Source organism: Heterocephalus glaber, unplaced genomic scaffold, assembly GCF_053883595.1.
Source record: "Heterocephalus glaber isolate CG9 unplaced genomic scaffold, H.glaber_assembly_v1.0 deba00000809, whole genome shotgun sequence".
Taxonomy (NCBI): domain Eukaryota; kingdom Metazoa; phylum Chordata; class Mammalia; order Rodentia; family Bathyergidae; genus Heterocephalus; species Heterocephalus glaber.
The window spans coordinates 1,920,443-1,936,544 of NW_028258163.1; the positions used below are offsets into that span (position 1 = coordinate 1,920,443).

The following is a 16,102-nucleotide window of genomic DNA, read 5'->3' on the forward strand; positions in this document are numbered from 1 at the left end:
TTTGTTTTGATTTTTTTTGGTTTGGTTTTGTTTTTTTGGCACTGGGGCTTGTGAGGCAGGTGGCGGAACCACTGAGCTAAATCCCTGGCCCTGTTTTGGTGTTTTTTGAGACAGGGTTTCACTGTTAGTTCAGGCAGGCCTTGATCTCACTATGTAGCCCCGGCTGGCCTCGAACTCATGGCAGTCCTCCTGCTTCAGCCTCCCAAGTGCTGGGATTATAGGCCACCACATGTGTCACCACACCCAGGTGCTAGGATTACAGATATGTGCCACCATGCCCAGTGTACAGTATATCTATTACAATCAGTTGGGGAAATTTTTTTTTGGTACCGAGGATCGAACTTGGGACCTTGCACTTCTAAGGCAGGCAGCGGAACCACTGAGCTAAATCACCGGCCCATTCGGGAAAGATTTTTTCAAAAAATTGTTAGCCCAAGCCAAATAAATTAGAATTAGGAATATGGGAAGAAGAGGGGGAAAGAAATGTCCATGTAGTTTGAAAAACTGCCTCTTTCTAGTTCATCGATTACCTATTGGTCAACCCACCCCCATTTTTTGTCATTTAAAAACTTAACGGTGATAAAATCCACACAACATAAAATTTTCTGTTAGCCTTTTTATGAGTACAAAACACTGTCAACTATATGCAACAGACCTCTAGAACTTTTTTGTTTTATAAAGCTGAAACTCTGAATCCACTGAACAACTGTCCTTTTCAGCTTTTTCCCAGTCCTGCTATTCTGAGAGTTCAGTTGGGTTTTTTTGTTGTTTTTTTGGTTTTTTTGGTACCGGGGATCAAACTTGGGACCTTGCGCTTGAAAGGCAGGCACCAGAACCACTGAGCTAAATCCCTGGCCCGAGTTTAATTGTTTTAGTTGTCTCATCTAAGTTGGATCATGAATTATTGTCTTCTGTGACTGGTTTATATCACTTAGTATAGTGACCTCAAAATATGTCTTGTGACAGGATTTCCTTCTTGTTTAAGACTGATTATTATTTTATATTTGTGTCTCATTTTGTTTATCCATTATTCATCCTTTGACGGACACAAGTTGTTTCCACCTTTTGACCATTTTGTAATAATGCTGTTGTACATGTTGTACAAGATTGTACAAATACAATCCTTGAACCCTTGTTTTCAGTTGTTTTGTGCACATATCCAGAAAGGGAATCACTGGATCATATGGGACTTCTATGTCTCATTGTTTGAAGGACTACCATACTGTTTTCTATAGCAACTTGTGTTAGTTACTTTTTTCTCACTGCTGAGACAAAATACTTGACACCCAAAGTTAAAGGAGGAAAGGTTTATTTAGCTCCCAGTTTGTAGAGGTTTCAGTCTGTAATCCGCAGGCTGATTCTAAGGCAGGTTGGCACATGGCAGAGGGGCAATAGTTTACGGTGGCAGAAGCAGCAGAAGCAACAAAGAAGCTTAACAGTGTCTTTCTGCCCCTTTTATCTTATTCAGACTACTTAGGGCAAGTAGCACTCATATCCTTCATCCTAGTGCACTCAGGCCTAGCCCCACCATGAATCAATCACACACTCTAGATTCAGCCACCTCTGAAAAAGCATGAGGCTGTGAGGGGACATCTAAACACAAGACATAACACAGTTGTGCCATTGTGTATTTCCCCTGGCAGTCCTCAAATGTTCTAGTTTCTCCACACCCTTGCTAGCACTTACTATTTTCTGTTTTTTGGGTTTGGGCGGGGGGGGGGTTGTTTTTTGTGGGGTTTTTTTGTCTTTTTGGTACTAGGGATAGAACTCAGGACCTTGCGCTTACAAGGGAGGTGGGGTGCCACTGAGCTAAATCTCTGGCCCTGTTTTTTTGTTTTTGACAGCAACCATCCTACAGCATGTAAAATGTGTCCTTCTGCCCTCGTTTATATTGAGTGAGACTCAATATTTATGGATATAAGCTTATTAAGTCTTAAATATATATATATATATATACACACACACACACACATACATTTTTTTGTTTTTTGGCTTTTTTGTTATTTTTTATTAGGGCTTGAATATATTGTCCTTTTTAAAATCTCTTGTGGCTTGACTTTTTATGCTTTTTTTTTTTTTTTTTTTTTTGGCACCGGGGATTGAACTCAGGACCTTGCACTTACAAGTTAGGCGGTGGAACCACTGAGCTAAATCCCCAGCCCCTTTTTCTTTTCTTTTCTTTTTTTTTTTGGTACCAGAGATCGAACTCGGGACCTTGCATTTGCAAGGCAGGTGGTGGAACCACTGAGCTAATCCCCGGCCCATGCATTATTTTTCCTATGTAATAACAAGTATGTCATAGAATATATGTTGAGGAGTTCTACATTCATTCATGAAAATATTTAAAACTCATAGCAAGAGTTTGGTAAACCTAAGTTGTTATTATCTGATAGAAGTACAGAGTTCACTATATTAAGTTAAAGAACAGGTATTTTCGCCCAGCAGGAAAACTAGCATCCTAAATTGTATAAATTCTCTTCTAGAGGTACAGAAATTTCAGATACTTCATAAAAATGCTAACCATGGCTGGGTGTGGTGGCGCATGCATATGACCCCAGCACTTGGGAAAGTGAGGCAGGAAGATTACCAAGAGTTCGAGACCAGCTTTGGCTACATAGTGAGTTCAAGGCCAGCCTGAACTACATAGTGTTCATAGATACCCTGTCTTAAAAAAAAACAGTGTTTAACATTTATGTCCATCTTTCAGGTACTGTCTTATAATCTTAAAACTTTTAGTCAATAAGTGATTTTTCTTTTCAATATGTGATTAATATTTGGCAGTTCATTAGGTCTCTGTGGTGTATCTTACTTACTGATTGTGGTTATCATTTCCATTACCGAATTTTTTTTTTTTTGTCTACAATTAGGGTCGTCGAGCTGTCAAAGCAGGGACTTATGCTGCTTGCCAAGAAGCAAAGGAAGATATAAAGGTAACTTTCTGAATTAGGAACTAAGAGAACCAAGAACCAAGTACGACAAGTAGAGGAATTTGCTAAAGTGATTTGACATCCTAAGTAGAATTAGGATTGAGACACTAAGATTCAGAGATTTAGAACTGGCTGGGTTATGTGATTCCTCTTTTCTTTTCTTTAAGAATAGATTACTTAGGCCAGGCATGGTGGTATGTGCCTGTAATCTCAGTACTCGTGAGGCTGAGGCAGGAGGATCACCACGAGTTTGAGGCCAACCTGGGCTACATAGTGAGTTTAAAGCTAGCCTGAACTATATAGCGAGACTCTGTCTCAAAAAGAAAAAAAAAAAAAAAAGACTAGATTACTTAACTAAAAGCAAAATTTCCTATACTAGTTTTTTGGTGTTTTTAAAAAATTTTTATTATTGTTCCTTTCATTTGTAGAGTCATTCAGAAAATGTTTCTCAACATCCACTTCATGTAGAAGTATTACACTCTGAAGTTATGGCTCATCAGAAATTTGCTTTGCGTCTTGGTTCCTGGATGAACAAAATTATGAGCTATTCAAGTAAGTATACATCCTATTTGCCTTATTTCTGATCAGCTGTTTTGTTCTTTATGGTCACAAATTAAATGTTATTGAATATAAAATAAAATTTGTTTTCCTTCCTTTTTTTTTTGGTACTGGGGATTGAACTCTGGACCTTGCGTTTTTGAGGCAGGTGGTAGAACCACTGAGCTAAATCCCCAGCCCTGCTTTCCTTTCTGATCAGTTATCCAATTTAATCAATTTTCAGTATTTCAAATGCATAATATCATGAGATATTCTATAGAATACATAATGTCCAGTGATACCCTTTATTGGCTCTTGATTCTTTGATGTTGACAGAATCATTCTTTTTTTTTTTGGTACCAGGGATTGAACTCGGGACCTTGTGCTTTTCGAGGCAGGCACTGGAACCACTGAGCTAAATCCCCGGCCCCATGACAGAATCATTCTTGACATCAAGCATAATAGGTTTAATGTTCTCATGTGTTATAGGAAATGTACTTTTAAGAGAAATTTCACAAGAATAAAAATTACTTAATTTTTATTTATAGGTGATTTTAGGCAGATATTTTGCCATGAATGTCTTAGAGAAGAACCTGGCTCTGAGAATCCCTGTCTCATAAGCAGGTTAATGCTTTGGGATGCAAAGCTGTATAAAGGTAAGTAAACCTTTATCTGTGCTATTTACCAGGAATTAAAAGAAGATAATAACTTAAAAGCTTAATTGTGGGGCTGGGGATTTAGCTCAGTGGTTCCGCTGCCTGCCTCGCAAGCGTAAGGACCTGAGTTCAATCCCCAGTACCAAAAAAAAAAAAAGAAAAAGAAAAAGAAAAAAAGCTTAATTGTGAAGATATGACATGTGATGTTAAGGTTAACCAATCAATTTGTATTTTTCTGTATCAAAAACCAGGCCTTTTAATTATAGTCCTTTTTCATTTAATCAGGACCAGGTGAAAAGAATGTCTATATAGATGTTCATTTAGTAATGCATTTATTAAAGTTATGTCTTCATTTAAAAAATCTAAATGAATGTCAGATGTGGTGGTACATGCCTATAACCCCAGTACTGTACTTCAGGGACTGAAGCAGGAGGATCACTGCAAGTTTCATGCCAGCCTGAGCAACATAGTGAGTTCAAGGTCAGCCTGGACTGTATAGTAAGACCCTGCCTCAAAACAGAAAAAAAGGAGGGCCAAGGATGTAGCTCAGCAGCACCTTGCCTGCCTGGCAAGTGCAAGGTCTTGAGTTGGATCCCCAGTACTGGAAAAAGAAAAGGAAAAATCTAAATAAAAGCCAAGCATAGTAGTGCATACATGTAACCCCAGCTCCTTTAAAGGCTGAGATAGTAGGATTGTGAGTTCAAAAGCCAGCCTGGAGAAATTAGTGAGACCTTATCTTTTTTTTTTTTTTTTTTTTTTTTGGTACCAGGGATCGAACTTGGGTCCTTCCACTTGTGAGGCAGGCAGCGGAACCACTGAGCTAAATCCCTGGCAGTGAGACCTTATCTTAACATAAAAAGTAAAAAAGGGACCAGGCATTCTGACAGATGCCTGTAATCCCAGTATTCTAAAAGGATCACAAGTTTGAGCCTAGCATGGGCAATTTAGTGACTTAGTGAGAGAGAAGCTGTCTTTAAAAAATTTTTTTTGTTTTGTTTTGTTTCTTGAGACAGGGTCTTGCTGTGTAGTTCAGGCTGTCCTTGAACTCATTATATACTCTAGGTTGGCCTGGAACTCATGGCAGTTCTCCTGCCTCAGCCTCCCAAGTACTAAAATTACAGGCATGTACCACCATACCCAACCCCCAATTTTTTTTTTTTAAAGGGCTGGGGATGTAGCTCAGTTCAATCCCCCCAAAAAAAAGTGCAGAAAAAGAAAGGCAATATATGTACTTTAAATTTAACATTAAATATTACTGTAATAAATGCTATTCATAATTGTCCTTGAGGTCTATTAGCATGTGAAATACTTTTATAATATTCTACTACTTATAATGACTAGAATAATGTTTCTGCCTTAGTAATATCTCCTTATCCCCCAATCTTAAATGATATATAGGTGCCCGTAAGATCCTTCATGAGTTGATCTTCAGCAGTTTTTTTATGGAGATGGAATACAAAAAACTCTTTGCTGTGGAATTTGTGAAGGTAATTGCTATTTATAAATATCAATAGAAAGGCAGTTTTTATAAGTGACCTAATAGAAACAAAGCTAATTATGAATTGAATTTTATGATTTCTTTGTCAAAAGTCCATTATTGTATGTTATATTAATATTTTCATAAATGACATTTGGTAGTATGGAAACACCAGTCTTAGAGAACAGATAGATGGAAAATGACCTATTTTCCTAGAGTGAATGAAGAAAGGTTATCACATTCACACATGCATTTGTTCTTTCTGGTTTTCATTTATTTGCCTGTCAGTAAAATTATAATATGAATAGAAGTGACTGATTTAAGAGAACAGCTGGAACAGGAATAAATGTGTACGTTAAAGGGAAGCAGTAATTAGGTGACCAAGAGTTATATCTAACTAAAACACAAGGGTAAAATTTATACCTTTTTAAAATGTTGCTTCATATTTCTTGTGGTATTAGCTTTTTTGTCTGTCTCCCAAGATAGGTTGCAAGATTACATAGAACAATTTTTCTTTGAATTCTATACTTTGCCTTTTACAAAGACATACAACAAATGCTTGTTGATTTCTTCTGATTTAGGGTTACAGATAATTCTATAAGACTTAAGATAGGTCAAGATAGGACTCAGGATGGAATTAGGAGAGAGGGAAATAATAATTGTTGTTGGCAATGATGCTGGCATAGTGGGATAGAATACTTGCATTAGCTGGCATTGTGGTGCACACCTGTAATCCTGGTACTCTGGGAGGCTGAAGCAGGAGGATTTTGAGTTGGAGCCCAGCATGAGCAACTTAGTGATTTAGTGAGACCTTGTTTCAAAGTAAAAAAATAATAAAGAGCTGGAGATGTAGCTCAGTGTGAAAATTCTTCTAAACTCATTAGAGATAAAATATTAATAGAATTAGAGATAATATGTATGATCTGAAATGAAATTTTATTTTCTTACACTAAAAGTAATCTCTCTACTTAGATGATAATTTTTGTACAACATAGTTATCTTTTAAACTCTAGAAATTCTGGGGTGTTAAATATGTAAATCAGGTATCCAACTCTGTGCTTACACATAAGAGATGCTTGGTACATGACTGAGTGTATTATTAATTTTGTTCCTCTAATGTTTTGGGGTTGATTTTCAGCTGGTATGCACAAGTATGGATAAAAAATTATTCACAGCCAGCATCTATTCCATTTAAGGCTGGATTGAATCTGATTGGTTGGTTTTTTGGGTCATATCAGTTGTTAAATACTTTAAATATATTTCCTGTCCTATCCCATTGGAGTAGAAACTGCTAAAAATTGTTCCAGATTGTTTGGAAAAAGGGTAAACTGTACCACTGCATTCCTCCATGATTTTCACCTGTGTTTTTTGTTTTAACAGTTCTTCTAACTCTGCTATATTGGGTAGCTAAATTCATATTTGTTCTTTTTTTATTGTTGTTTTCTTTCTAGGATATTTTTGTTGACCATGATATCTTGCCTTAATAATTAGGAATTGCATTATGCTTTTCATCTTATGATGAAAAGCTTGCTGCAGTTAGTAAAATAGTTTTCGAAATAGTAGTGATTTAATAGTGAATTGTAATTGATTCTCCACTTGTATCTTTCAGTATTATAAACAACTGCAGAAAGAATACATCAGTGATGATCATGACAGGAGCATCTCTATAACTGCACTCTCAGTTCAGATGTTCACTGTGCCTACTCTGGTATGTGTCAGTTATTTCTTTGCAGTCTTATGTCAGAGTAACTGCTTTTTATTAATTTCACTTAATGTTAATTAAAACAATATCAAAATCTCTAAATTGGTCTAGTTCCATTTGGAAAGCTGAAAATGCTTGAGTAATATCTGTGTGAGAACAGTACTTTAGTAGTGTGCAAGACTGAGAGTTGGCCACTGCCCTGCTCAGATGTCCTGACCTCTGCAGACGGCCATCCAAAGGTGACTTCTCACCTTCTACATTAAGTGAGAAGCACTACTGTTTCCATACCAAAACTTTTTAAAAATTTTACTCTTTGTTTTTTAGTTTTTATTTGGGGTAGATAAATAGAGTAAGACTAAGAAAAGAGAGAGTATACCTGTCAAGATAAGTAAAAATGTGTGAGATGGTGCTGCAAAGTCCTAGGAGGAAAATGGAGGATTCTGCTACTTTTTTGTACTATTATTTTCCTATTTCTGCTGGACAATTTGATTAACTGTTCTTTTTTTCCCTTTTCAAAAGGCCAGAGGAAAGGATGAGGAAGAAAAATTGGATTGGAGGTGTGGGAGAGATGCCAGAATAGATACTAATGTGATTGAAGTGAAGGATATCTTTGTGTGATTATTGATGATAAATGTTTATCTAGATAACCTGTGTAATGAGTTTGGAGTATCCAGACAAGGGCTTTCTAGTTACTGAAGAGTAGGGGGTTTTTACTGATAGAAACTAACTTACCCATAATTTGCTGTTCTCTAAAACTAAGGACTGTGTTTACTTCTCAATAAACATGTACTAAAAGTTACTTAATGACCAACCAAATGAATGAGTAAAGTCCATACTATGATGAACTAATGCTAAAGACAATATTCTTGAAATGTTCTGCAGGCTCGACATCTTATTGAAGAGCAGAATGTTATCTCTGTCATTACTGAAACTCTGCTAGAAGTTTTACCTGAGTACTTGGACAGGAACAATAAATTCAACTTCCAGGGGTATAGCCAGGACAAATTGGGAAGAGTATATGCAGTAATATGTGACCTAAAGTAAGTGATTTGAGTCAAATCACAATGTTTGTATTTGCTCTATTTTGTAAGTAAACTTCTGGCTTTTTTTTCGGTTATCTGGGATTCCCTCTCTCTCTCTCTTTTTTTTGGTACCGGGGATCGAACTTGGGACCTTGAACTTGCAAGGCAGGCAGCAGAACCACCGAGCTAAATCCCTGGCCCTGGGATTCTCTTTATAAGGATGGCGAGCACAAAGAGCTATTACTACTTTATTTAATACAGTTGTCTCTCTGTACCCAAGGGCTTCACATCTGTAGAGTCAACCCCTTGCATATGGAAAATATTTGAAGAAAATAATTTAATCTGTACTGAGCACATGCAGACTTTTTTTCTTGTTCTTATTCTCGAAATAGCATAGGATAGTAAGTATTTACATAGTATTTCCATTGTATTAGGTATTAAATCTAAAGGTGATTTAAAGTATTCTGGAGGATGTACATAGGCTAGATGCAAATAAGCCAAATAAGCAAATATATCCTAGGAGGTGGGTGCTGGAACCAGTCTCCACTGATACCAGTGGGAGTTTGTGAAGGTCTTCAGTGAAGGTGTCTTCCTGAATTTACAGCCAATTTAATAAAGGAAGTACTGAGGAGAGTCCTGTCACAGCCACTTGGGGTTTCCTGGGTCACCAAATGGATCTTCATTATAATTACCACACCTTTCAGTCACTTCCACTCACTACTTTGTGGTTCTGTCCCTCTTGTGTAGTCTCTTAGTATAGTAGTATATTGTCAGGTGACCTGTTGATTTAAATTTCTCCCCTTTTCTATATCTATATATATATAGAAATCAAAGTCATCAAAATTTATCAGAGGCTTCTTCATTAAGGTTTTTTCCCCTGGAGAGCATTGGCAAATCACATGATAGATCACATTTTAGATTGTTGAATCTAAAAGGGAATAAATTTATTATAGAAATAGGTGGTGAATATTATAAGGGTTAAGATAGATAACTATTTAATAAATCATAGACTTCAAAAATTATTTTTAAAATATACTAGAACAAAATATATTTCATTTAGGTTTTTTTTTTTTTTTTTTGTACCAGGAATCAAACTTGGGTCCTTGCGCTTGCTCAGCAGGCAGCGAAACCACTGAGCTAAATCCCCGGCTCTAGTTGTTATTTTTCTAAAAACTCGAAGGCATATATGATTATTTCTAGTCTCAAGGGTGTGTTTGCGGGGGGGTTCCAATTTTATCCACATCTGGTGACTGTGTAGGTTATAGATGGTGGCAACAAATAGACTTCCAATTCAATTTAGAAATATATTGAAAAGTAGAGAGTTGAGGTGCTTGCTAGCATATGCAAAGCCCTGGGTTCAATCCCAGCAAAAAATAAAAAACCAGAAAAGCATTTGCTAGATTTCTGAACTACACAGTAGATTCTAGATATTACTGAGCTGAATTCTTAAAGACTTTCGGATTCCTCAATTTCTCATATGAATGTGGCATGTAAGTCTTTTGTTAAAGATAATTTGTTAACGTTATCGCACCTGCAGCACAAGTAGAGATGGTAGATGAATTCAGTGGTGAATTGGCAGGTAGCCATTATGATTCAAATTTGTTCCTTAGTCAAATTATGTATGAATTATATTATGCAAGGCAAGACTCCTACTGGCTGTACTTAAAGTTATCATTGTTAAATCAGTGAATATCCTTGGTCTGCCTTGGGATGTGGGGGGTCTCTTTACTGTGACTGTCTATGCTGTTCAATATTCTGAAATATTTTAGAGAAAATTAACATATTTTGAGTACATGTTGAATAGATACTGTATAATTTGCTTTCACAAGGATTATGTAAAATTTAGTAGTAATTCCTGTGTTAAGGAGCTTTGCTTCTTTTACCTCATTTTAATCTTGAAACATTTTTTAAAAGATAAGTAAGTGATACAATCTTGTTTTGTAGATTATAATTACTTGCCTAAAGCCACAAAGGTAATAAGTGGCAGGACTGGAATTTGAGCCTAACCACTTCTTATTTATAAAACTCATGTTTCTTTCACTATACAGTGTAGCCTCACAGAAGGAATATATATATTGAAACTTGGTCTGAAAACACCAATCAAAAATTGTTAGGAAAGGGAATTGAGCTCTGCAATTGAAGACAGGTTTTATTAGAGTCAAAATCTGAAAGGGGCACTCAGGAGGCTGAGGCAGAAGGACCACTGTGAGTTCAAGGCCAGCCTGGCAACATAGTGCATTTCAAGACCAGCCTGAACTACATAGTGAGACTCTGTCTCAAAACAAAACAAAACAAAAAACCTGAGAGGGACTGTTGGTAAACAAACACCAGAGCTGCATAGTCTCTTAGGCTAGGGGCTTTGTAGGGCTGTAGAAGGAAGTTGCAGCTGCTTTGAAGTCTGTGATTACTGAACTGTTGTAGGTGTGCCTGGGCTGTTTTGAAAATTGTGACTGTTGAGGCTATGATTTATTTAGCCATCATTGTTGAAACAGGCTTTTTTGAAGCGGAGCTGTCTGGAGCTAGGATGACAGTGGTCCTTTAGAAATACTCCTTGTGTAGCAAATAATTATTGACCCCATTTTTCTGACTCTTGGAGAAATTCTGCAGTCCAAAATTTTATTTACTACTTCTTCCTGAAACCTGCTTTTAAATAATCACAAATACGTAGTATATATTTTCATTGTTGCCAGAATAAAGTGTAAGTTCTTCCAGAATTTGTAGTTCTCCATAGTCTAACCATATACTATATTTATCTGACTTTACCTCCGCCTGAAATAAATTTTTGGTGTTAGTAGAAACTGTTCAAGCCCCCTCTGTCAAAACAGTACATTCCGACTCTTGTATATCCCCTTCCAACTGGTAGAAAGTTTCTTCATGTATATGGAATTCTTTTTGTAGCTTTCATTGTCTTAACTCTCCCTTATCCCCTTAGAACAAATTCAGTTCTTGTTTAACTTCAAAAAATATTTTAAAATAGCAGTCATATCTTCCAAGTAATAATTTTTTTAAGTAGTACTAGAGATTGAACTGAGGGCCTTGCACATGCTAGGCAAATGCTCTACCACCGATCCACATCCGCAGGCCATGTTATTGTATGTATGTATGTATGTATTTAATTTTAAGACACGGTCTCACTAAATTGCTAGACTGGCTTCAGAGTCATGATCCTCCTACCTTAGCCTCCCAAAGAGCTGGGATTACAGGTGTGTGCCACCACACGAGGCAACCACTTCTTTTAACTGTTCTCATTTCATACTGTTTAAAATTTCTTCTAAATCTTTGTCCTTTTCTGAACCTGTTCCAGTTAAATGTATGCCATTTACATGCCAAGAAATGAGCACAGTTCTCCACCTGTCTGCCTAGTAAAGCATAGAAAAGAGGGATTACTGCTTCCTGCTTCTATTTAATAATATATCTCTGTTAATTTAGCTTTTTCCCTCACTTTATGGAAGATGTCTGGGGTGTTTGGATCCACAGTTGTTAATTCACTGTGGAAATGAAACCTTGGCCCTATTAAGAAAATACCACCCTGTAACTTGTTCCTGTGTTCCATATATGAAAAGTATAGCAGAAGCAGACTCTCAGACCAGATCACCCCTTTACTCTTCCACTCTGTCTATTCCTTTCTTTCTTTTCTCCCATTTGCCTTTGCCACCTACTTTTATCTACAGACTTTTCTTTCCCTCTTTACCCTTTCCTTTTTACCTGTGAGGTCAACTACAGAGGTCAGGTGTGGACTGTGAGAAACTAGAAATGTAAATTATCTTTTGCTCTGGATCAGTGCTTCTCACATTTTGATATACATCCAGATTATCTGAGTAACTTGTTAAGATACAGATTTTCATTCAGTAGGTTTGATTAGAGCCTAACATCTTGTATTTCTAAAAGGTACTCAGATGATACTACTGCTCTTGGCACTGCTTGGTGGATTATATTTTAAGTAGTAGTACTCTAGAAAATTGCCAGACCTTGACACCTTTTGTTTATTTTGGCAGATTATAATTTAGCTTTTTAAATTTATTTTTTGAATTCTTGGTACTGGGAATTGAACCCAGGGACACTTTACTACTGAGCTACAGCCCCAACCTCCTTTATTCTTTTTAAATTTTGAGAAAGGATCTTGGTAAGTTGCCCAGGTGGGTCTTAAACTTGTGATCCTTGGGCCGGGGATTTAGGTCAGTGATTTTGCCGCCTGGCTCACACATGCAAGGACCTGAGTTCGATCCCCAGTACCAAAAATAAAAAAAACAACCAACTTGTGATCCTCCTGCCTCAGTCTCCCTACATTCTGGGATTATAGACATGTGTCACTGTACCCAGTTTCCTTTTACTTTAAAAGATTTATCTGGGTGTGGTAATGCACACATGTAATCCCAGCCCTTGGAAAGCTGAGGCAAGAGGATCACCATGAGTTTGAGGCCAACCTGGGCTATTTAGTGTATTCAAGGTTAGCCTGAACTACATAGAAAGACCTTATTTCAAAACAAAACATAAAAGATTTAGGTGCTAAGTATTATATTTCAAAATTATTTCTTTGATAAGGTCTTGATTTTTTATTTTTTTAATTCTTGTACTGAAGTTTGAATCCACTGAACTACATCCTTAGTTGCCCCCTCCCTGCTTTTTTTTTTTTTTTTACTTTGAAATAGGATCTTGCTAAAATTGCCTAGAGTAGTCTGGAACTTGTGATCTTGCCTCAGTCTCTTGAGTAGTTGGGATTATGGGTGTATGCCACTCTGCCCACCTGATGATGGTATTTTAATGTATAATCACATATGTCTAATGTCTAATGAATGGCAAATATTTAACCACAATCCCTACTGTCCTTACAATTCAGAAAAAAAATTTTCCCTACCTTTGTTGCCTTTTGTATTTCTATATTACTTTCTTTGTGCTTTATTTTTAGTGTTGTGACACAAGGTCTTGCTATGTAGTTCAGGCTGGTCATGAACTCACTATGTAGCCCGCCCAGGCTGTGTGTGCCACCACACCCGGCACTGTACATCATTTTAGTGCTTAACACTGGATTGCAGTGTCCCCTAGATACATTTGGTTTCCTCGCTGCTCTTTGAAATTCAAGGAAAAGGATATATAACTTTTTTGTATTTATGTTCCCAATACCTGGTATATATGACAGGAATGCATTTTAATTGAATGCAAAATAATTTCTAATAATTATCAGTGATTGCTAACTGTGAAGTCATTCGATTATAAATGTTGTTCTCATTAGATATGAAACCAATCATTGTCTTTTCAGCCAAAGGAAATACTGTAAGTGATAGATTAAAATGGATCCGTGTCTTCATGAAATTAGTACATCCTGATGGGCAAACCAGGATGACATAGGAGCTTATATCCTTCTTCCAGGTTCTGAATTCTGAAAACCTGGAAGTAGAAAATCTGTTCCAAATTTCTTGAATCTGAAGGGATTTCAGGTGGCCTTTTAGGTAATGAGTATGTAGAGTTCTAGGAGATCTGTAATATGTTTGTCCAGAGTTGGCTAGTATCTGAGGCTCTGTTAGTCATACCAACTTCTCAAGATATAATGTATGGAGCAGTTAGCCTTAGCTTTAATATCTGTCTCTTGTAGAGTATTCATTCCCACAGTTTGCTGTTTATATGTAAAATAAAGGTAAATAAGTAATTCTAGCTCTGTTCAGGGCTTCTAGTTATTTTAAGAAATTAGAATGTATGATTTTGATAAGACATCATTGTCTATAACCTTGAGAACCTTTAAATATCTTAAGACAAATAAATGAAATATTTCCTTTTTTGAAATTATAGGTATATCCTGATCAGCAAGCCCACAATATGGACAGAAAGATTAAGAATGCAGTTCCTTGAAGGTTTTCGATCTTTTCTGAAGATACTTACCTGTATGCAGGTATTGTAATTCTTCTGTACATCAGTGAAAAAAATTTATTTTAAAAAAGTATAATCTTAGTGTTGTTGTCGCTGCCGTTGTTGTTCTTTTCCTTTTTCCTCCTCCTCTTTCTCATCTTCTCATTTCCTTCCTCCTCTTCCTCCTCTCTTCCCTTTCTTCCTCCTTCTGCTTCTTTGAAAACTGTGGATTTTATATGAGAGAAAATTTATCTAGCAAAATAGAAATAAGATTTAAACGTTGACTCATATACCTTAGCTTACTATTGCTACTACTCTTAATGCTTATTGAATGTTTCTCATGTGATACATGTATAGTAAGCATTATCTCTTTTGAGCCTTATAGCAGTCTTATGAGGTAGTTGGCCATCATTATCATTATCATCATCATTATTATTATTATTATTTTTCTCATTTTACATATAAGGAATGGAACCTTAAAAGTAGTTTGCCCAGAATCATATAACTTGACCCTACATATAGCTAGACAGAGCTGATACTTGGTGTTAGATGTTCTGTTCCTTGAGGGCTGAGATTTGAACCCCTATATTCTGACCTAATATAAAAACCATGTTAAAAGTTAAAATATTATGCATTTATAAATATGAATCCTGACAGTTTTATATTTTGCCAATGGAGGAGCAAAAGAAGAGGATCATATATGTCGATCAATCTTTTCTTGCAGGGAATGGAAGAAATCAGAAGACAGGTTGGGCAACACATTGAAGTAGATCCTGACTGGGAGGCTGCCATTGCTATACAGATGCAGTTGAAAAATATTTTACTCATGTTCCAAGAGTGGTGTGCCTGTGATGTAAGATATGTTATGAAGAACATTACCTTTTTGAGTGCTCTAATAGTTACTAATGTTTTATATCGGAGCTTCCTTGATGTAAATTTTTATTATATATCTAATATACATTTCTTAGCTACTTGAATTTGTCTTATTAAATTTAGAGGAATATCCAGTCTTTTATACTTGATTAGAAAATGTGCCTCAAGGTGGTTTTGCTTCTTTAGAGGAAATACAGCATTTAAAAATGCATATTTTCTTACACATTTATTTATTTGAAAATGAAGATTAAGAAGATGGTAATTAAGACCATGTAGACTTTTAAGTATTTCAGGAATAGAAAGAAGTGAAAATTTATTCAATCAAGAGCTTTACTACATTTGTTAAGCCATGTAAAATCCCAATAAGTAAATTTAATAATAATTTAAATTTTAATAAATAAATTTAGTGATAGTTTTAAATAAATTTTTAAAAATTAGTTTCCAAATACAGAACTATTGTAGTTTCTTAAGCAACAATTTTAAATCATGGCCTTCTTTAAATACACTAATACTGCTGCAATTTCCCTTTGGGGAAGATGACCTGATTTATTTTCTTTTGAGAAAATTAACATTACCTGATTCAGATTCCTCCATGTCCTCTAGTTCTTTATACTGTCCTCATTATCATCTATGCACTGACCAAGTTTCTGTGTCTTTGCTATTCATCTCTTGGTCTCTTTCTTTGTAAAGCCAATACTCTACCTGAACTTTTGGTTCCAACTGATAATGACTTTCCTGGAGTTTGCCTCCTCCATTGTCTCCACTTGTATTTCCCATGCTTTTACTTGTCTACCTATAAATACACAGGACTCTCCTGTCCTTAAACGCAATAACAAAATCGTCGTTTTTTGCCTTTGCTGTTTCTGAACAGCAGTCTCCCTGTCTTCCTCCTTTTAGTCAGGTGTAAAGTGACACTCACACTCGTTATCAAAATAGCCTTTAATCTGGCAAGTAGCTTTATAGAACAATAAGCAAGGAAATATTTCCAACAACTACAGCACTACTTCTTGGTTCATTTACTCATATGAAATGGCATGCATAATTGTTGGGAGATGGGATCAAGGTGT

General features: G+C 36.2%; 1 protein-coding gene across 5 annotated transcripts in view; it reads left to right on the plus strand.

Moving 5' to 3' along the window:
* Nucleotides 1-16,102, plus strand: part of Ubr1 (ubiquitin protein ligase E3 component n-recognin 1) — a 190,835-nt gene that overhangs the window by 77,461 nt on the left and 97,272 nt on the right. For all 5 annotated transcript variants that reach the window (XR_002388329.2, XM_021241737.2, XM_013078437.3 and 2 more), the window contains exons 7-14: nt 2,868-2,930; nt 3,356-3,479; nt 4,013-4,120; nt 5,519-5,607; nt 7,207-7,305; nt 8,182-8,339; nt 14,106-14,205; nt 14,887-15,015. Coding sequence is in view for 4 of the 5 variants with exons in the window: in XM_021241737.2 (XP_021097396.1) it covers nt 2,868-2,930; nt 3,356-3,479; nt 4,013-4,120; nt 5,519-5,607; nt 7,207-7,305; nt 8,182-8,339; nt 14,106-14,205; nt 14,887-15,015 (870 nt within the window). In the remaining variant the exon portion in view is untranslated. The remainder of the gene's footprint in view (nt 1-2,867; nt 2,931-3,355; nt 3,480-4,012; nt 4,121-5,518; nt 5,608-7,206; nt 7,306-8,181; nt 8,340-14,105; nt 14,206-14,886; nt 15,016-16,102) is intronic.